Source organism: Chiloscyllium plagiosum, unplaced genomic scaffold (genome assembly GCF_037043375.1).
Source record: "Chiloscyllium plagiosum isolate Xiang-an unplaced genomic scaffold, Cpla_swu_hap1 HiC_scaffold_2, whole genome shotgun sequence".
Lineage (NCBI taxonomy): Eukaryota > Metazoa > Chordata > Chondrichthyes > Orectolobiformes > Hemiscylliidae > Chiloscyllium > Chiloscyllium plagiosum.
In genome coordinates, this window is record NW_028270140.1 from 19,043,454 (window position 1) to 19,066,047 (window position 22,594).

General features: G+C 40.6%; 1 protein-coding gene across 1 annotated transcript in view; it reads right to left on the reverse strand.

Annotated features, from left to right (window-relative positions):
* LOC122558317 (paladin-like) overlaps positions 1–13,745 on the reverse strand; it is a 121,872-nt gene extending 108,127 nt beyond the window's left edge. Inside the window, exons 1-2 of the mRNA XM_043706751.2 lie at positions 13,579–13,745; positions 6,964–7,066 (exon numbers count right to left, since the gene is read on the reverse strand). Of these exons, the coding sequence (XP_043562686.2) occupies positions 6,964–7,066; positions 13,579–13,745 (270 nt within the window). The remainder of the gene's footprint in view (positions 1–6,963; positions 7,067–13,578) is intronic.
* Between the last annotated feature and the right edge of the window lie 8,849 nt (positions 13,746–22,594).

A 22,594-nucleotide genomic window follows, 5' to 3' on the forward strand; every position in this document is an offset into this window, starting at 1 on the left:
CCAGGTTTCAGGAGTCAAAAACTAGGGGGCATAGATTTAAGGTGAGAGGGGAAATATTTAAAAAGGGACCTAAGGGGAAACTTTTCCACACAGAGGATTGTGCATGTACAGAACGAGCTGCCAGAGGAGGGGGTGGAGACTGATACAATTACAACATATAAAAGGCATCTGGTTGGGTAGCTACAGGGAGAGGCTGAACAGGCTGGGGCTGTTTTCCCTGCAGCATTGGAGGCTGAAGGGTGACCTTATAGAGATTTACAAAATTATGAGGGGCATGGATAGGATAAATAGATAAAGTCATTTCCCTGGGGTCGGGGAGTCCAGAACTAGAGGGCATAGGTTTAGGATGAGAGGGGAAAGATATAAAAGAGACCTAAGGGGCAACTTTTTCACGCAGAGCATGGTACGTGTATGGAATGAGCTGCCAGAGGATGTGGTGGAGGCTGGTACAATTGCAACATTTGAGAGGCATTTGGATGGGTATATGAATAGGAAGGGTTTGGAGGGATATGGGCCGCATGCTGGCTAGAATGTGAAGGTTCTTCCACATGGGAATCAATATTTCTTTTTAATGGAAAGCTAGACAAATAATAATTAGAAAGGAATAGTATTCTGACAGAGATAGAGCAACTTCTGTATCTGAAAGATGGAACAATTGGTCTAAAGGATCTGTTTAGTAGCTGACTGTAATTCCTAGTTTAATTCTCTCCTACAGGAAGCATGTTGTGAAACTTGAAAGGGTTCAAAAAAGGATGCTACCAGGGTTGGAGAGTTTGAGCTATAGGGAGAAGCTGAATAGGCTGGGGCTATTTTCCCTTATGCTTCCTTGGTTGATGGGTGACCTTATAGAAGTTTATAAGGTAAATAGACTAGGTCTTCTCTCTGGTGTGTGTGTGTGTGTGTGTGTGTGGTGGGGTGGGGGTGACATCCAAAACTAGAGGGCAAAGGTTTAAGGTGAGAGGCAAATGATTTAAAAGGGACCTAAGGGGCATGAGAGAGTGGTGCATTCATGGCATGAGCTGCCAGAGGAAATGGTGGAAGCTGGTACAATTACAAGATTTAAAAGGCATCTGGATGGGTACATGAATAGGAAGGGTTTAGAAGGATGTGGACCAAATGCTGGCAAATGTGACTAGATTTAATTTAGGATATCTGGTCGGCATGGATCAGTTGGACCGCAGGGTCTATTTCCTCGCTGTACATCTTTATGACTCTACAACTCTTAAGTTGTTCCCTGGGAAGAGGAGTCCAGAACTAGAGGGCATAGGTTTAGGGTGAGAGGGGAAATATATAAAAGAGACCTGAGGGGCAACTTTTTCACGCAGAGGGTGGTACAGGTATGGAATGAGCTGCCAGAGGAAGTGGTGGAGGCTAGTATGATTGCAACATTTAGAAGGCACTTGGATGGGTATATGAATAGGAAGGGTTTGGGCCGGGTGCTGGCAGGTGGGACTAGATTGGGTTGGGATATCTGGTTGGCATGGATGGGTTGGATCGAAGGGTCTATTTCCAAGATGTACATCTCTATGACTCTATAAGTCATTAGAGACATACTCGACAACAAGTCCTATCATCTCTTGCTGACAATGTTAGCTTACAACATGCAAACTCTAAGTATCTGTTTCTGGGAGTGTTGGATCTTAATTTGCAAACACAGGAACTTGCTCATAAGTCTCATTCTCTCAGAATCCAAACAATACAAGCACCAATGAAAGTGCTTGGCTATTTTGATGCAGTGGTGATGATGGAGTAGGCAAGGCGCATAGTGGAAAACTAGACCTCATGGATGGAGAATTAATAATATAGAAAGAAAAGCATAAAGTTTGAAAATCCAAGAACAGAAAATGCATGTCAGGTCCTGCATCATAACAACATTTTAGATTTGGGGCTTCGATGAGCAGAATCAGCAGAAAGTGACTGGAACCATTACCTTTGCAAAATAGACATTATGGATTGAAAACAGTGGTAGTGAAACATCACACAGGGCCAAGCTCAAACCTACTAACTACTTTCATGAAGAAATGGACAATCTTCTAGATTATTCTGTCCTGTAGAAAGTCTGTGTTTATGTGTGCATAAGAGAAAATTAATTGCATGGCGCTATTTTCAATAGCACCAAGCAAACATGCTTCCACCTCAGTATCACAGGAGGTATCACAGGTTGCTTCCAGTGTGTGTGGCATGCTTTCAGACAATTAGAGGTTTTCCTGCAGATGGATCCACTACATGTGCTCTAAAAAATTGAAAGGACTAGGTGAGATATCAACAGGCTGACACAACCATGCATCAAATGTACCGAGAGGAAAGCTTTACATATTCATCACTGAGAAAACAAGACCTTTCAAGCAATTGGACCATTTTGCACTGTTTAAAAAGCTACTCAACAACTCACAGCAAGGATCATTACTGTGAGACAGAGTGGCACTGAGAATCATTGAAAGAATCAAAGTCTGCTTGCTGCTGCTTGAACTGCAGTTTGCTATAGAGCTGTAGTACTACGCAGCCAGAGACATCCAGAATCTGAAAACGTCACTCTGTCCCGTTCTCTCTGTGGGTGAAAAGACAGAAATACCAAGAACGCAAAAAGGAAAAAGACTAACAGAAATGCTTAGATTCAATGTATCAACTACCAAAGTGAAGAACAACCATTGCATTTACGACAATAGTACTACAATAAAAAGGAACTATGAGAGATAATTTAACTCACATTGTTATGAGGCCTTTAATCTTCAGAATTTTGTTCCTTGTCTATATTATTTTCCATATATCTATATCAAACCATCTGTCTTTTATTTGTATAAATCATAAATGAGTGTGTGTATGTACTTTAAGAATTTAAAAGTGTGTAATTGAAATTGCATTTCTGTAGATTAGAGATCCTTTCTCTTCTCCACAATTTGATAAAGTAAAATGTTATAATAAATAGTGTTCCGAATAGAGTTTGTGAGGCAACTTAGCTGTCTCGGTGGTTTAGTAGGAATTCTATAAATTTTGCAATGGCTTTCAGAAGACGTTGCTGGTTATTGATGCACTCCTTTCACTCACGTCATAGCAGAAGACCCAGGGCCAGCAGCACAAAAAGAACATAAAGAATAGGATGATCATCCTCCATCGCATTCAGATTCTGCAAGTCACTTCAAAAACACAAAGTTGGAACCTCACCATCTTCCATAAAAGTCAACTGCACAATGACAATACAAAATGGCTGCCATTGCAGGCAGAATGAGCGGTGTAGGTTGTAGAGTTTTCTCTTCAGGAATGGAGTAAAATCGTTTGATTTGAAGCTTTGCTGGGTGCAATTACATTCATCATGTCACTACTGATGCAACCATGTCACAGATCTGGCATCACATTGCACTTCACCAGCAATGTGATGCCAGATTTGTGACATGGTTGCATCAGTAGTGACATGATGAATATCACTACTGATCCTCAGGTCATACATTCTTGGAGGATGAACATTGCAAATTTTGGCCTCAATAATCATGGCTATGTTAAAAATCACACAACGGTAGGTTATAATCTAACAGGTTTATTTGAAAGTACAAGCTTTTGTCCCTTCAAATAAACCTGTTGGACTGTAAGCTGGTGTTGTGTGATTTTTAACTTTGTCCACTCCAATCCAACACCAGCACCTCCAATCATGACTATTACATTGTTTGCATTAATTACTTTCCTCTTATGGCAGCAAAGCAATAGTATTTAGACACTAATTTAAAATTGTCACCTTGGTTTTGCATTTCTGAAACAAATTCCATAGCTAAGACCTGAAGACAATGCTTTGGAGCTGCTGCCTTCACATACTGTACTGTGTTTATGCGAGGACATTGTCTGTGATGTTCAAGGGTACCTTTTTGATTGGATGGGGGGAGGGTAGGGGTGGTTAACAATCACAGTGGACTATTGCTGAAATTCTACCTCGCCAATTCAGCAAGAACAGTTTGGTTGTGCAATATATATTTGAATTATGAATCACAAAAAAGAAAGCAAATGGAATATTGTCCTTCATTTTTAGAGGGATGGAGTTTAGAAACAAACAGTTGGGTTATGCTGCAGCTGTATAGGGTGCTGGTGAGGCCACACCTAGAGTTCTGTGTACAGATTTGGTTTCCTTACTTGAGAAAGGATGTACTGGCACAGGAGGGGGTGTAAAGGAAACTCACTAAATTGTTTCTGGAGTTGAGAAGGTTGGCTTATGAGGAGAGATTGAGTAGTCTGGGACTATACTCATTGGAATTTAGAAGAATGAGGGGGCATTTTACAAAACCATATAAAATTACGAAGGGAATAGATGAGACAGAATCAGTTGTTTCCAATGGTAATTGAAAGTAGAACGAGGAGGCATAGCCTCAAGGTAAGGGGGAGCAGATTTAGGACGGAGTTGAGGAGGAACTTCTTCTCCCAAAGGGTTGTGAATCTGTGGAATTCCCTGCCCAGTGAAGCAGTTGAGGCTACTTATTGAATGTTTTTAAGGCAAAGACAGATAGATTTTTAAAGAAGTTAAGGGTTCTGGTGAGCGTGCAGGTAAGTGAAGCTGAGTCCATGAAAATATCAGCTATAATCTTGTTGAATGGTGGAGCAGGGCTGGGGAACCAGATGGTCTGCTCCTGCTCTTATTTCTCATGTTCTTATGTTAGATACCTCAGAGGTCCTTACTGATGATCTTTGCAAAAGCTCCATGCCACACTTTGGGTGGACATAATCTGGCTCTTCATTGTACCGATAGTTAAATGATGTTCTCTTTCTAATGATTAGATTAGATTAGATTCCCTACAGTATGGAAACAGGCCGTTTGGTCCAACCAGTCCACACCAATGCTCCGAAGAGTATCCCACCCAGACCCATTTTCCTCTAATGCACCTAACACAATGGGCAATTTAGCATAGCCAATTCACCTGACCTACACATCTTTGTGACTGTGGGAGGAAACCAGAGCACCCAAAGGAAACCCACACAGACACAGGGAGATCACGCAAACTCCACACATGCAGCTGCCAGAGGCTGGAATGAAAACCTGGTCCCTGGCACTGTGAGACAGCGGTGCTAACCACTGAGCCACCGTGCCACCATTTTCTGCTGATGCCTATGCCATGGGCATCACTGAAGTAGATTCCTTGTGGACAACACAAAGGAGAGAGCAGTTTGAACATTGTCAGCAAGCCCAGTAGAAACAGCAACCTCCAGCACATAGCTTCCAGAAGTGAAGAAGGTGAAGAGTTCCCAAGGAGATTGAGGAAAATGACCAATTCACACATACTGACCTTGCCATTATTTTGTATAGCTGTAATAAAACAGTGCAGGAACAGATTAAGAATGCCTCAGGTGATCATCACTGCTGGAATAGGTCTGGCACTCCTTTCCCAGTGGCTGTCCATGTTACAGCTGGCCTGGATTTTTAAGGGCAACTGGGAACCTATATAGCATCTCCCAGTCCTCCACCACAGATATATCCAGGATGTCACTGATATTATTTTCTCAAGGTCACAACTCTTTATTTCCTTTCATTATGAGGAGGAAAATCAAGAAGCCCAGGCAGTAGGATTCTCTAGCATCACTGGCTTCCCTCAGGATCAGGGCACTACTGACTCCAACCCCATTGATTTGAGATTGCCCGATGACCATTTACAGATTTTGTCAACTGTAAAAGCTTTCCGTTCATCAATGTTCAAATTGTATGTGAACATCGGTGCCAGAATTGAGAGGCCCTGGGTTCCGGCCTGTGCATTTTGACAAAGTAATTAATCACTGAGACCATGAGATCTTCTTCTGTCTGGGGCAGAGGAGGTGCCTGATCATGGACAGTCCTCTGAGATCCAGAGAGCTAGGGCATTTCTTCCACAACCAGCTGCAGAGACATGTCAGTGATCTGCACACCAGATTGTGCTCCAGAGTCTAGTCTAGAAACAGTACCCACTGAGGTGAAAGTTATGAGCTGGTGGTAGGTGTAGGTGAAAGCCGTGTTGGTGCATCCTCTGAGGGTCAAGTGGCTTCCTCTTCAGAGGCAGAGCTGAGGGTTTCCAGTGCGGGCCCCTGCGAGGGGGTTTGCTAGGTGCTGCTAATGCTTGCATTACAACAGAGAAGCAGTTGGTTGTGTAACAGGTTAAATTAAAGCTTACGCAGTTCAGAAATGAGTTAGAATTGGTGTAAGGGGAAAGCTATGCAGCACAGAATAATAAAGCTCACTGAGTTGGTTACCCTCGAGGTCTCCCTTTTTACCAGATGAGCGGCCGTTCTCTTCTGCAACCAAATTTATTAGTTCATGGGGTTGGCAACATAAGTCACTGTAATCATGGCAGACCAGCAACATCAATTTTTTTCAGAACTTTAATTAGATTAGATTCCCTACAGTGTGGAAACAGGACCTTCAGCCCAACAAATCCACACCGACCCCCCCGAAGAGCAACCCACCCGTACCCATTCCCCTACATTTACCTCTTCACCTAACACTACAGGCAATTTAGCATGGCCAATTCACCTAACCTGCACATCTTTGGACTGTGGGAGGAAACCGGAGCACCCGGAGAAAACCCACGCAGACACAGGGAGAATGTGCAAACTCCACACAGACAGTTGCCTGAGATGGGAATTGAACCCGGGGCTCTGGCGCTGTGAGGCAGCAGTGCTAACCACTGTGCCACCGTGCCGCCCACAATTTTAAAAAGTCATTTTGCCTGTAGATGGGAAAATGTTTCAAAATCACAAAGTTTCCAATAGCATCATGTAGGACTTATCAATAAAAAGTCCTCTAAATTGATTTCTTTAAATTCAAACCATAGATGCTGAATTTTTCCTAATATGACTATATCATTTAGATGATACTTAATTTTTAACATACCTTACATTAACATATTAGCAATTTACTCACAGCATAACGCAATAATATTTACCTATGTATCTTTACTCTGTGAGAAATAGATGTTCAAAGTGTACAAGAACATGCATCAGAGAAAGCAGGTGACTTACCTGGACAAGGTAGTGCTCAGGTAAATTATCATTCATGCAACCAATGACATAGTGGGCCTTGTGAAAATCATCATGAACTTGAAATTCTTCCTTCAAGTTGTACCTTAGGAATAAGCAAAAGGTATAAAAAAGCACCAAAAAGATGATCCGGCTATTGACATATTGCTGTTGTGGCACGTTGACAGGCACAAACTTACTTTTACATTTCCAAACTTATAACAGTGATTACACTTCAAAAAAATATTTAATTGGTTACATCCTGAGGCCATGAATGTACAAATACAAGTTATTTCCTTTATAACGCCTGTTGTGTATCTCGAACAGAAGGAAGACTCCAGTGCCCTTCCAACTTCCAGTTGCAACAGAAACATTTCCTCGTTTTAAAAAAAATGGCCACGTAGGTTTGCATAAATCCATCAATGTGACAAATCGATGATATCAGAGCCAACTTCATGAATCTCATTACCCATCTTGCTGATAAAATATCACATTAGAAATTACAATGCATGCACATCAATGATAGTGCACTTAGTCTGGAGAGTTCATTGTGTTATTAATGAACACCTAGTCCAAATATTTTCTTTTCCCAATGCTGAAACTCCTACCTTAATAAGGACAATAAAAGAAAACACTAAATTATAACAGCACCTCATTATCTCTTTCAGACCTTTTAAATTGTAGCCATTGATTTGTAATTACTGTCTCTATTACAGGCAAAGCAATTTTCACAACCTCAGTAGGCATTACCTGGATAATGAGATCCCAAATAGAATTAATGACTGCATTATTAACAACTAAATCCTAGACAGACTAAAAGGGTTTTAAATAAAAGAGTAAGGATGAAAAGGTATTTAACTCAAAGAAAATATACAGAAAAAGTAAATTATACTGTGTTAATCTAGTTCACAAGAAGCATAAGAAATAAGAAATAAGGCATTCAACAAGGTTCCCCATGGGAGACTGGTTAGCAAAGTTAGATCTCATGGAATACAGGGAGAACTAGCCATTTGGATACAGAACTGGCTCAAAGGTAGAAGACAGAGGGTGGTGGTGGAGGGTTGTTTTTCAGACTGGAGGCCTGTGACCAGTGGAGTGCCACATGGATCGGTGCTGGGTCCTCTACTTTTCATCATTTACATAAATGATTTGGATGTGAGCATAAGAGGTATGGTTAGGAAGTTTGCAGATGACACCAAAATTGGAGGTGTAGTGAACAGCGAAAAAGGTTACCTCAGATTACAATGGGATCTTGATCAGATGGGCCAATGGGCTGAGAAGTGGCAGATGGAGTTTAATTTACATAAATATGAGGTGCTGCATTTTGGGAAAGCAAATCTTAGCAGGACTTATACACTTAATGGTAAGATCCTTGGGCATGTGGCTGAACAAAGAGACCTTGGAGTGCAGATTCATAGCTCCTTGAAAGTGGAGTCGCAGGTCGATAGGATAGTGAAGAAGGTGTTTGGTATGCTTTCCTTTATCGGTCAGAATATTGAGTACAGGAGTTGGGAGGTCATGTTGCGGCTGCACAGGACATTGGTTAGGCCACTTTTGGAATATTGCGTACAATTCTGGTCTCCTTCCTATCAGAAGGATGTTGTGAAACTTGAAAGGGTTCAGAAAAGATTCATAAGGATGTTGCCAGGGTTGGAGGATTTGAGATAGGGGGAGGGGTTGAATAGGCTGGTGCTGTTTTCCCTGGAGCATCGGAGGCTGAGGGGTGACCTTGTGGAGGTTTATAGAAACATGAGGGGCGTGGATAAGATAATTTGACTCAGTCTTTTCCCTGGGGTAGATGAGTCCAGAACTAGAAGGGATAGGTTTAGGGTGAGAGGGGAAAGATATAAAAAAGACCTAAGGGGGAACGTTTTCACGCAGAGGGTGGTATGTGGATGGAATGAGCTGCCAGAGGAAATGGTGGAAGCTTGTACAATTGTAACATTTAAAAGGCATCTGGATGGGTATATGAATAGGAAGGGTTTGAAGAGATATGGGCTAGGTGCTGGCAAGTGGGACTAGATTGGGTTGGGATATCTGGTCAGCATGGATGAGTTGGACTGAAGGGTCTGTTTCCATGCTGTACATCTCTATGACTCTATGACGCAATGAGTCAGAATAGGAGCTGCACTATGAGTTAAGGGTTGGCACTGCTGCTTTGCAGTTTCAGGGACCCGAGTTTGATTCCCTCCTCAGGAAACTGTGTGGAATTTGTACATTCTCTCCGTGTCGGCATGAGTTTACTCCGGGTGCTCTGGTTTCCTCCCATTGTCCACAAATGTATGGATTAGGTGGATTAGCCATGGGAAATGCAGGGCTCTGTGGATAGGGTAGCAGGGTGTGTTTAGGTGGAATGCTCTTCGGAGGGTCAATACGGACTCAGTGGGCTGAATGGCCTGTTTCTGTACTGTAGGCATTCTATAGTATGAGCCTGCTCTGCTATTCAACAACATTTTCCTTATATCAAAGCCTGCCATCCCAGGTGAACCTTCACTGCTCTACCTTTGTTATGAGTATATTCTTTCCTAGGTAAGGAGACCAAAAATTGCACTCAATAGTCTGGGTAAGTTCTCATTAAAGCCCTCTGCAGCTACAGCAAGACATCCATGCTCCTGTATTCAAATCCCCTTGCAATGAAGTCCAACATACCATTTACAGTCATACAGCACAGAAATAGATCCTTCAGTTCAACTAGTCCACGCCGACCATGTTCCCAAACTAAACTAGTCCCACTTGTCTGCATTTTGCCCAAATCCCTCCAAACTTTCCTAATCATGTACATATCTAAATATCTTTTAAATGTTGTAACCGTTAGCTGACACTATTTGGTTGCCTTCAGTGGCTGGTACACAAGTGTTCCCTGGCCCTATTTCCCAAACTATCACTGTTTAAGTAATACTCTGCCATTCTGTTTATCCTACAAAGATGGATGACTTCATCATACTGCATCTGCCATGGCTTTACACATTCATTAAATGTGTCCATATCACTGCAAAATCTCTTTACTTGCTTCTCATCACTTCCAATTAATCCCAGTTTTGTGTCTTCTTAAGATTAGATTTGATTCCCTCATTCAAATCATCATTTGAATAGATGGAACCCAAACATGGATCCATGAGGTGTCCCAATAGTCACCGCCTTCCACTCCAAAAAAAGACCCGTTTATTCCTATTCTCTGTTTCCTACATGCTACCCAATTCTCAATCCATGCCAATATATTACTCCAATTACATATGCTTTAATCTTGCACATTAACCTCTTATGTTGGATTTTATCAATAGCTTTCTCAAAGTCCAAATGCACCCCAAACATTGGTTTGCCTTTAGCCATTCTATTAGTTATATCCTCAAACTATTATCTTACTTCACACTATGTTAATTTACCCCATACTTGATTTGAAGGATGAAATTTTAAGGTTGGTTTTATGGCATCACAGGATCAACACTGACAAAGGCTATTCATCTCACAGTGTCTGTCGGGGGGGGGCTTTAAGTTATACAGTTGGTGTCATGTCCTTGTTCTTTCTGATTTAAAAAAAAGCATTTTCAAATATATATATATAACTCCCTTTCGAAAGTTAATATTGCATCAACTTCCAATGTCCTTTCTAGAACATAATAACACATTGCACAGACTAGGCTTGTCGTGCATTAAAAACAATAGATGGAGAGATGACCTAACTGAGTTTTTGAAGATGACTAAAGCAGTTGATATGATAGAGGTATCCTCCACTTTTGGAAAGTTTGCTTTACACTACTTCGCTTTTATAAAAGACCTACATTAGTACCTGTTTTCACTAACTGAAAGAAATCTGAAAAGGATTTTTGCTTTTATGAGAAAAGGTGAAATTTTTCCCATTTAAATTAATGCTTCTTCACTTTAGGCCATTTCAGCTTACAAAAGTTTTCATAGGAATGCTCTACTTGCGGATACCAAGGGATACCCGTACATTGAGAGAATCTCTTATCTCAGTAGAGGTGTTTCAGATAAATTTTAAATTAGAATTGGACTGTTCAAGGGTAATATTGGTACGTACTTCTTTACACATAGATTAGTGGAAATTCACTTAGGGTGGCATAAGTGGACCAGTGATTAACATTGCTGCCTCACCGCACCAGAGACCCGGGTTTGATTCCTGCCTCGGATGACTGTCGTGTGGAATTTGCACATTCTCCCTGTGTCTGTGTAGGTTTCCTCTGGGTGCTCCACTTTCCTCCCACAATCCAAAGATGTGCAGGTCAGGCAAATTGGCCATGCTAAATTTCCTATAGTATTAAGTGCATTAGTCAGAGGTAAATAGAGGATAGGGGAATGGGTCTGGGTGGGTTAATTTTTGGATGGTCAGTGTGGACTTGTTGGGCCAAAGGGCCTGTTTCCACACTGTAAGGGAATCTAATCAAAACTTATTGACCCAAAATGTTGTTGAGGCCAAACTAGCTGAAAACTTCAACACTTCTTTTTATAATGCCATGGAAGTGGAGATTACAGAAATTAGGTGAGTAGAAGCAATTAAGATACAGATCAGATGTGGTCTAAATGAGTGTTGGACGATTTCAAAGAGCTAAATAGCCAATTCATGTTCCTGCATAACATTATTCAAATGTTCCTATGTACAGTGATAATCCAGCTAATTATGTTCAGAATGGCATCCCCTGGGCATCCTCTATTAAAGGTGAAGATCAAGTTCACACTGAAAGGATTCAACTTGATTCTGGACTATAATATGCTCGTCACAATTTGAAATTATTTTAATACACAAGTTTTTAAAATCCCTGTTTTCATACTGAAATTTGATATGGGTTAGTTTAATGGGGTAACACAGCCTAATATCCATACTTGCCCAGCCACTGGGATATTATAGAAAATATAAATGCAAAATTCTGCACACGTTAAATGTTTGAAAATAAAAACAGAAAATTCTGGAAATACTCAACCTTTGTTATGAGGGAAACAGAACGAACCTTTCAAGTCGTGATCTTTCATTAGAATTGGAAAAAGTTAGGAATGTAACAGCTTTTATGGAAGTGAAATAGAGTGGGTGGAAAAAAATAAAGGGAGTGTCTATGACAAGGTAAAAAGCTGGAGACATCAAACAACAAAAGACTTGCCAGGAATTTCCAAAGGAAGTGGCAATGGGACAAGTGAAGAAGTAGAAAATGTAGCCAAAGGAGGCGTAAATGTCAAAATTATGAATAGCTAATATGAAGAAAGATAAGAGCGAGTTAAAACACCATAAAGTGCAAGGGAAATTAGATAAAATGTGGGGTTGGGGTTTTGTTCTGAGATTGTTGAACTTAATATTGAGTCCCAAAAGCTATAAAATGTGAAAAACAAATCCTATCCCTCAAATGTGAATTGATTCAGGCTGGCACACTGCTTTAGGATGAGAATAAAATTGACATCGTGAGAGCAAGGTGTACAGCCAAATGACAAGCTTGAGTTTACACTTACAGGCTCAGTGGAGCCACACAATCTGGGCTTAGTCTTCCCAGTGTAAAAAAGATTACATCATATGCAGTGGATAAAGTAACTTTAATTGAAAGCGAGTTGCTGCTTCATCTATAATAAATATTTGGGTCAGTGAGAAGAGAGAGGTTAAAAGGGCACCTATTATATTACCTGCATTTACATGAAGTAGTGTCACGGGAAGGTGGCAGCATATTGGGTATGATTGAGGAGTCATAGAGATGTACTGCATAGAAACAGACCTTTCAGTCCAACCCGTCCATGCCAACCAGATATCCCAACCCAATGTAGTCCCACCTGCCAGCACCCGGCTCATGTCCCTCCAAACCCTTCCTATTCATATACCCCTCCAAATGCCTCTTAAATGTTGCAATTGTACCAGCCTTCACCACTTCCTCTGGCAGCTCATTCCATACACGTACCACCCTCTGTGTGAACAAGTTGCCCCTTAGGTCTCTTTTATATCTTTCCCCTCTCACCCTAAACCTATGCCCTCTAGTTCTGGACTCCCCCACCCCAGGGAAAAGATTTTGCCTATTTACCCTATCCATACCCCTCATAATTTTGTAAACGTCTATAAGGTAACCTCTCAGCCTCTGATGCTCCAGGGAAAACAGCCCCAGCCTGTTCAGCCTCTCCCTATAGCTCAAATCCTCCAACCCTGGCAACATCCTTGTAAATCTTTTCTGAACCTTTCCAGTTTCACAACATCTTTCCGATAGGAAGGAGACCAGAATTGCACGCAATATTCCAAAAGTGGCCTAACCAATGTCCTGTACAGCCGCAACATGACCTCCTAACTCCTGTACTCAATACTCTGACCAATGAAGGAAAGCATACCAAACGCCTTACCATACTATCCTATCTACCTGCGACTCCACTTTCAAGGAGCTATGAACCTGCACTTCAAGGTCTCTTTGTTCAGCAACACTCCCTAGGACCTTACCATTAAGTGTATAAGTCCTGCTATGATTTGCTTTTCCAAAATGCAGCACCTCGCATTTATCTGAATTAAACTCCATCTGCCACTTCTCAGCCCATTGGCCCATCTAGTCAAGATCCTGACGTAATCTGAGGGAACCCTCTACATTATTATTGTGATAGCTAAACCTTCACATCAGCAGTGTCCTGCCCCTGACTTCTGTTACTCACGTAATTACAACAGGTGCCACTTTGTTGGTGATGATGGATTTTGCCAAGCCTGCCGCAGTGTTAATATCTTCAGAACGATTGTCAAATCCAGACGGTTTGGCATCCCTGTCACATTGTGCTCGGATGGCTGATGCAGTCTGCTTGCTGGTACTGGCAGTGGTGCCCATAGTCAATTAATAGCTAAACAACACAAGTTAACAAAAATCAATTTCAGAACTGAGATTAAACAATAATTCAGCTTCTCTACTACAAGTGGCAATATCTTTGAATTTGAATCAATCATGAATGGTAGTGGAAACTAACTGGAGGTGGATGGTTCACAAATATCTCCACCCTCAGTAGTGCTGGAGCTAAGCACATCAGTGCAAGGGATAAAACTGAAGTATTTTCACACAATTTCAGCCAAAAGTGCCAAATGGATGATCCATCTCAACCTCCTCCAGATGTCTCCAGCATCACAGATGCCAGTCTTCAACCAATTGGATTCACTTCACATGATATCAAGGAACAGCTGAATAAACAGTATACTGCAAAAGCCAAGGGTCCTAATAGCATTCCAGCAATAGTGCTGAAGACATGCTCCATAGCTAGCTGTGCCCCTACCAAATTGTTCCAGTACATCTCCAATACTGGCATCTCCCAGCCAATTCAACCCAGCCAATTATACCCCTTTCTGTCTACTCTCGATCATCAGGAAAGTGATGGAAGAACTTGTCAACTGTGCTATCAAGTGGCACTTGCAAAAGAATAACTCACTCACTGATGTTCACATTGGATTCCACCAGGGCTCTGGGCTCCAGACCTCATTACAGCCTTGGTCTCAACACGGTCAAAAGAGCTAACTCAAGAAGTGAGGTGAGAGTGACTGCCCTTGATGTCATGGCAGTATTTGAGTGAGTCTGCCATCAAGGAGCCCAAGCAAGACTGGAGTGAATGGGAATCCAGGAGAAAATGTTTCGCTCTTTTTGTTTATTATGTGTATGTTGCCTTTAAGAGAATTCATCTTTAAGGACTCCATTTACTGCATGATTATAATGTAACATGTCCGCCTGGCAGTTAACCTACTGTGGTTTAGTTGGAGACATAGAAATAGTTGGTTGCTGTAATGTCTGCTTCAAAGCTTATAATGTGTTTACTGTTTTAAATAATCCACAGAGTTAATCAATTCCTGATTACTTATTCTTGATGATTAGAACATTGTCATTGACATAATATGATGAATGGTCAGAAAACATGATGCTGATGAGGCCTACTATGTTTGGAAAGTCAAGCAAATTAACTTACAGGTGAAATACATAGTCAGCAGTCTTAAATCATACTAAAGCGCATGAGAAAATCCTTGGTGTCTTTGTTCTAGCAACAATGAGTGTTGTAAATACAGCATGCTGGTAAGCAGACAAATCCTTAACAAGAAGCTAGTTTAACTCACTTGAGAAATGTTAGTGTGCTGGATCAACAACAAGAAAGGGACAGTCATAAAAATATTGTCAGAATGTCCACAAAATTCCTCTAGTTTAAACTGGGGTGCAACATCCTTCCGAACAGAATTTCAAATGTCTTAATTAGCATTTAGAACTGTGGTTTCTACATTCAGTTATGCCTGAAGCAGAAAAGCAAAACATTAAAACGTGCTTAGCAATTAGAAAGTCACCACAGACTTAATGCATCAGGATTAGCAGCTGAACGATCCTGAAAATGTATCGACTACAATAGAAAGCCAATTCAGAGTCAGATTAAATATCCATATTATTTGACTAGAATTTACATAATTTACACAATTTATAGATTAGTTAATTAGCAAATGCTGAGAAAATGGTTCACAATGTGATTATTCACATACTAAGGTAGCAACCGTAATTGTTGATTTGGGGACCACATCACCCCATGGAAGCTTTACAGAGCAGATACTGATGGGTACGTGCAGATATACAAAGATGATGGGTTCTAGTACAAACTCAACAGTCAACATTGTCACTAGAAACGTTGAACAGAACAGTACACGTGGAAGAAGTAGCTTTTTGCACCAAGGGAATGTCCAACTTTCAATCAATTTTGCAAGGCACACAGTAAAAAAGGCCATCACACTATACAATGCATTTTCAAAACTTCAAATTGTCTGTCCCTTGTCATGACCCACAGTGGTAGTGCACCAGAAATTGATTCCCACTCTTCCCGCAGTCATCATGAATGTAAAATACACACCGAATTTCTGTACTTAGCAAGGCGTCAGGTATTTATCACAACCTAGTTGTTTCTAAACAATTGCAGAAAAAAAATCTCAGAATTGCAAACTGATTACTCTCTATAACATAAACTCTTTATTCCTTTTAAAAAGATGCACAGCATGTACAAACAGATATACTAGGAGACAAGACAAGATGCAGATCTTACATGGAGAAGGACAAAACAAAACATGAAGCACTGTTCTGGCAGGAATTTATTTTACTAAAATAAAGTATTGTAAGTGGAAGCATAAAAATATGAAAAGATATTAGTAGATTAAGAAAATGTTTAAAACCATTCCAGCTATCCCTGGTTAATCTGTGCCTTTCTATGTCAAAGTTAATCTTGTCCCTTCACATTGATTCAAGCAATTTGCCCATTAGTGAGGTCAGTCTAATTGGCCTAGAAAACTATGGCCTATCATTTGCAACCTTTTGGAATAATGATATAACTTTTGCAGACATCCTGTCATCTGGTACCTTGCCTGTATCTAGTGAGGATTTCAAAGTTGTCCTCAGAACATCTGCTATTTCCTCCCTGGCTTCCTTTAACAGCCCGATGCTCAGTCGTGACAGTACGTACTATTTGCAAGGTTCCCTGTAGAAGTTCAACAGGGCTGCTTAGGCAGGACCTTCCAAACCCATGACCACTAGTATTTAGAAGGATAAGGGCAGTAAGTGTTTTGGAAATCTGTAGGTGTATAAGTAGATGTATCTCTCTCTCTCTCTCTCTCTCTCTCTCTCTCTCTCTCCCTCTCTCTCCCTACTGTGAGCAAAGAGGTAAAATAAAATATTTACCATGCAAACAGGTTTGGCTTTGTGGCTTTCCATTCCATCATCTACATCATTATTAGGTATGATAATCTACTGCTCCAACCAGTCAACTCCTCTAACCTGTTCATATTGTCCTGCAGTTTCTTGCAGTTTTTTGACAGCCATGAGGGTCACCTAAAAAATAGACTAATCCTATTTCAGGTTAGATGTTCTTCAGGCATCCTTGAGCATAGCACATTTCTCTGAATCATGTTTATATCTATGTTCACAAAATGAAAGCAACAAGGTCCAATTTCTACACATTTCTACCCATTCTACCTTTCAGAACATTTTCCCTTCATGGTCTGCCTGACACAAATAGTTCTTTCTAAAATATTGTACATGAATGCAGTCGCCATACACATTAAGTCACATTTTGAAGTTGCTTATTCTGAAAATCTCACCTTTGCTAACTTTTGGATATTTGATATCTCTGAATTGCAATTATGAACTATTTTTCAAGACAATTTGCCTATTCTGAAAGTTGCTTATTCTGAAAATCTCACCTTTGCTAACTTCTGGATATTTGATATCTCTGAATTGCAATTATGAACTATTTTTCAAGACAATTTGCCTATAATAGAATTAACAAGACCCAACCTCCAATTCATTCAAACGTTGGTTGCCTTCAAAAATAGATTTGCATACAGAATTTAAAAGTCCTTCAAATATATGCATATACAGTGGTGCCTCGGAATCCAACTTTAATTCGTTCCAGGAGGCTGTTCCGATCGCGAAAAGTTCGGATTCTGAAACTATTTTCCTCATAAGAAATAATGGAAAGTGAATTAATCCATTTCTCTACCCAAAAAAAAAACATTTTCAAGACACTTTTAACTGCAAATCCACATGATTAAGGTAAAATAAGATGAGTAAATGGCCTAAATATCAAGTAATAATAATAAAAACAAGAAATAAATGTACTAACATGAAAATAACTTCATTCACCTTAGTGAGGAATGCTAATTGTGCATGTGAAAGCTGAAGGGGAGAGAGGAGGGAGAGGGTTTACTGCTTGGAAGGTGAGTCACCTTCCATACTTACACTTCACTGCTCTTCTTGGGTGCCATGGTGAATGCACAAGGGTGATAATTTTAAAAAAAGCACAAATCAAGGTGAAAACACGAGGTAAACTAGTGATGGACATACGAGAGATGCTTTCATGACTACTTCCCGGGACGAACTGAACAAACAATGTGCGACCTGAACGGTACGTGGTGTTCAGATTCTGATAATGTGTTCGGATTTCAGGGCAAAATTTTCTTGAAATAATTTTTCAGATTCCAATTTGTTCGAACAATTTGTTCGGATTCCGGGGTCAGCACTGTACATAGAAGAATCAAATAAACTTAAATTATACAAAGTGATCAAAAATGTGAAGAACTTTTAATAACATAACTGCAGCCACATTTGCACTTTATTGTCAGACTATACTGTACTTCCAATGAAGCATGGAAAGGGAAGGCTTGCATTTAGTACTTTTTACAGCACAATGTTTTACAGCTAGTTAAGTATTTTGATGAAATGTAGCACTTGCTAGAAATTAAGACTACCAATTCACAGTTAGCAAAGTCCTATAACCTCTTGGTATAACAGCCAGATAATCTTATGAGTGACTAAATGACTAGTTACAAGATAAATGTTTATCATGTGAATAAAGAGAACTCTACTATTCTTCTTTGAAGCAGTACAACAGAATACTTTACGTCCACCAAGTCGAGCAGATGGGGAATCAATGTAAGGTTTCATCTAAAGACAACAAATCCAACTGTGCAACATTCCCTTAGCACCACATTGAAATGTCGAGCTAGACTTTGTGTTAAAGTCATTATTTGATTCCAACATTATTCTAGTAAGTTTTTTTTATATCTCAATTGCATGTCAAGTCTAGGTGTCAAGTCTAGGTTTGTTCTAATTTAATTTCTATGTTACAGCTCAGGTAGATCTTGTAATATTATTGTGAAATAACAAAAAAAAAATTTCTGCCCCACATTATACACCACATAAAGTTGCATATATATCCTAGATTTCTCATAGAATTATAAAGAAGAAATGAATTACCTATTTAGCAGTTTCAGAATATATTGAAAAAAAAGTCACTTCGGATATAGCATAGATTATAATTTCTATAGGTACGACACACTTAGAAGGCCATTATTATCTTTAATAGTTTCAAGATCAACTGACTAAATAATCTAAACTATGCATAGATATGCTGTTTCTTTCTGGGTGACCATCATAGGAGCAGAGGCATGCCTATTATGAATGGAGTTCAAAATGGAACTGTTGAGTGTAGAGGCCATGACGGACATACTTATGTGGAGGTGAATGGGAAGAATCTTACCTTCCTTAAACGTCTCATTGAGATGTTGTCTCCTCTACACTTTGATTAGTTGGTCAGAATGAGTGGTCAATCCTCTTCCTTGACATGGGTTAGAACCTGCAATTATCAGATGACTAAATCTGCTTCAGAGAGTTCACATTGTCCTTAGTCCCCTTTTCCCAGTTTGTCACCCTGAAGCCACTTTGGCTTCTAACAGGCACTACTAACTAGTTTTATTCTCCTATAAATCAGGCATAAAACTTACCCAGTTTTTAGTAATGGATATGCACTTAGACATGCACAAGCTGTACACCAGATATGAATAGATTGTTAACATTTACCAATTATATATTCTTTGCTTTCATTTTGCTCCCTCAATTTATAAGCTATGCCACGCAGCAATAAAACTCCATTCCTATTCCGAGTTGCATGTACAAGCTGGCAATTGAACAAATTAATATAAGTGATTTGTTCCACCATTAAAAACATATCATCAGACTATCCAATCGGAGAAATAGTTGCAGCAAGCCTTAGAGACACAGTTCAGTAACTTCATCTTCTGAAAAATAAGACACCAGCAAGCCTGGACTTGCTTCAACAAGTCAGCAGTTTCCTTCAAGTGTCAATTATAAGTGGCAGTATAACAATAATGCCTACAAAGAAAGATTCCTGCTGCACTCAGAAAATATCTGACTAAGAGGCAAAACTCATTGATAGTTACTTTCCAGTTTGCACTTTGCAAAACATGCATTTTTTGTAACCTAATGCCAAAAAAAAGCAGCACAACACTTGGCAGAATTATTTAGATTCCAGACTACAGTACATGGAACTGCAAAATGTTTTTTAATTGAAGCTTGTATTTGGCTATCAACGACAACTGAAAGCATGACTGTAAATGGCAGATCAAAGAAAATGAGGGATGAACAAGGGATCAGAATACAAAGCATGAATAATTCACAAAGGACAGAAAACTGCAGGATGTTCCAGAGATATAGAGTAATGGATAGGTTTCGACCCACCCTCCCATCCTGGCACTTTCCCCTGCCACCGCAGGAACTGTAAAACCTGCGCCCACACCTCCTCCCTCACCTCTATCCAAGGCCCTAAAGAAGCCTTCCACATCCATCAAAGTTTTACCTGCACATCCACTAATCTCATTTATTGTATCTGTTGCTCCTGATGTGGTCTCCTCTACATTGGGGAGACTGGGTGCCTCCTAGCAGAGTGCTTTAGGGAACATCTCCGAGACACCCGCACCAATCAACCAAACCGCCCCGTGGCCCAACATTTCAACTCCCCCTCCCACTCTGCTGAGGATATGGAGGTCCTGGGCCTCCTTCACCGCCGCTCCCTCACCACCACCGCCTGGAGGAAGAACGCCTCATCTTCTGCCTCGGAACACTTCAACCCCAGGGCATCAATGTGGACTTCAACAGCTTCCTCATTTCCCCTTCCCCCACCTCATCCTAGTTTCAAACTTCCAGCTCAGCACTGTCCCCTTGACTTGTCCGACCTGCCGAGCTCCTTTTCCACCTATCCACTCCACCCTCTCCTCCCTGACCTATCACCTTCATCTCCTCCCCCACTCACCCATTGTACTCTATGCTACTCTCTCCCCACCCCCACCCTCCCCTAGCTTATCTCTCCACGCTTCAGGCTCTCTGCCTTTATTCCTGATGAAGGGCTTTTGCCCGAAACGTTGATTTCGCTGCTCACTAGATGCTGCCTGAATTGCTGTGCTCTTCCAGCACCACTGATCCAGAATCTGGTTTCCAGCATCTGCAGTCGTTGTTTTTACCCCTTAAATGTGAATATGACAATATATGACTGGGAGTCAAGATATGTCAGTGACCACAGATTTTTCTTAATGAAATGGCACAATAGGAGTTACCAGGCAAGCCAAAGTTAAAAGTTAAGTCAACATAGTTCCACCAGACCATAAACTGCTCTCTCACTACAGGCAAGCAAATCCCAGCCAAACCCAAGTTCCTGTTGCCAAGCCAGTATCATGAGGAAATTAACACAGCTCATCTTCGCTAGCGCTCCTCATGACCACCAAGACCAGAAAGTTAATTCTAAGCCAACACAAGTGGAGTTCACCAAGAGAACGGAACTTTCAGGTGGAACTGTATCCAGATATCTTAGATAGAGGTTTTTGGAAGGTGCTATCAGAGGAGACATGGTGAATTACTGCAGTTCATCTTACAGATGGTTCACAGTGCTGCCACAGTGAAGGGAACGAATGCCAGTCAAGTGGGCTGTTTTGTCCTAAACGATGCCAAGATTTTCAGGCATTGTTGGAGCTGTACCAATCCAGGTAAATGGGGAGTATTCCATCACACTCCTGACTCACACTGTATAGATGGTGGACAAACATTGGGGAGTCAGAATCAGCATTTCCTCTCATTTTCCAACACTCTGTGCAGGTTTTGGAGGCCTACATGCAGCAGAGTGACATCCTGAATTAGATGTCAATGCTGTGATCAGTGTGCCATGCATGGAACATTGGAGTGGCTGCATTGCCACGTAGCTTAGAGGGAATGTTGGTCAGGACATGCAGCTCAGATTCTGATTAATGGTAATCCCCAGGATGTTTATAGCAGGGGATTCAACAATAGGGATGCCAATGAACATCACATTATCAATTGGTAATTTTGTTATGTACATCTCAAATCTCAAATCTCAAAAACATGTTTGCATCATCATTAAAAGAAGCGATCCAGAACAGTGCATGAATTCAGGAAGCATATTACCTGCATGAGGAAGATTGAACAACTAAATAAGAACGATGGTGGTAGTAGGGAAAGTTCTACTGATTTTTCCAAACTAACCTGTTCAGGGACAGATAGGAATTGAACCAAGAACTCTCAGTTAAGGGGAGAGGAAATTCTACCACTGCACCACAGGAGGACTCAAAGAACAATCGTATTTGGTAAGTTACCAAGCAGAAGGCTAAATAGCCAATTCAAGAAATCGTCTATAGAGAATTCAATTTGGAATGTTGTTTTGCATGGTCATGTGAATTGGATCATAGAGAAGGATGCAATCACTTATTAAGTATCTTTGAAATGTTAATTTGGAGAAGAATAGAAAGAATCAAGGGACAGAAAATACAGTAAATGAAGACAGTCTGGGGAGACCGAATGAAGAAATCAATTTGTTAAACATAATTATGAATAAGGAAAGTATGTTGGGATACGCCTGAGGCGAAAAATGACTTATATTGAGTAAAATTTCTAAAGAAAAAAGGTGAAACTACTCAAGGTTTCATCTCATATAACGCAATTTCGTTCTCCATCTTGTATACATTTTTATACAATTATACATTGTTTGATGTAACCAAATCACCGCGATTCGAATGGGTGATTCAATTCCCTTTACCTGATTATTAAATGTCCTTCTGAACTAATTGAACTTTAAGTGAAATACGCCTTTGACATGTTGTTATCGGAAGGTAAGTGGCTTCCAAATGTCATTGACCTTCCAATCCACAAAGACGAATGGGAGTAACTAATTGGTGTTTATTGATCTCCGGCGCGGTTTACAATTGTGGCGAATGGAAGGTTTCCATTGAAGTCGGGGCTAATGAGTGAGACTATATGAAAGGCGCTACAGGACTTCCTGCTACAGGCTTTTTTTTTAATTCATTCAGTTGGAT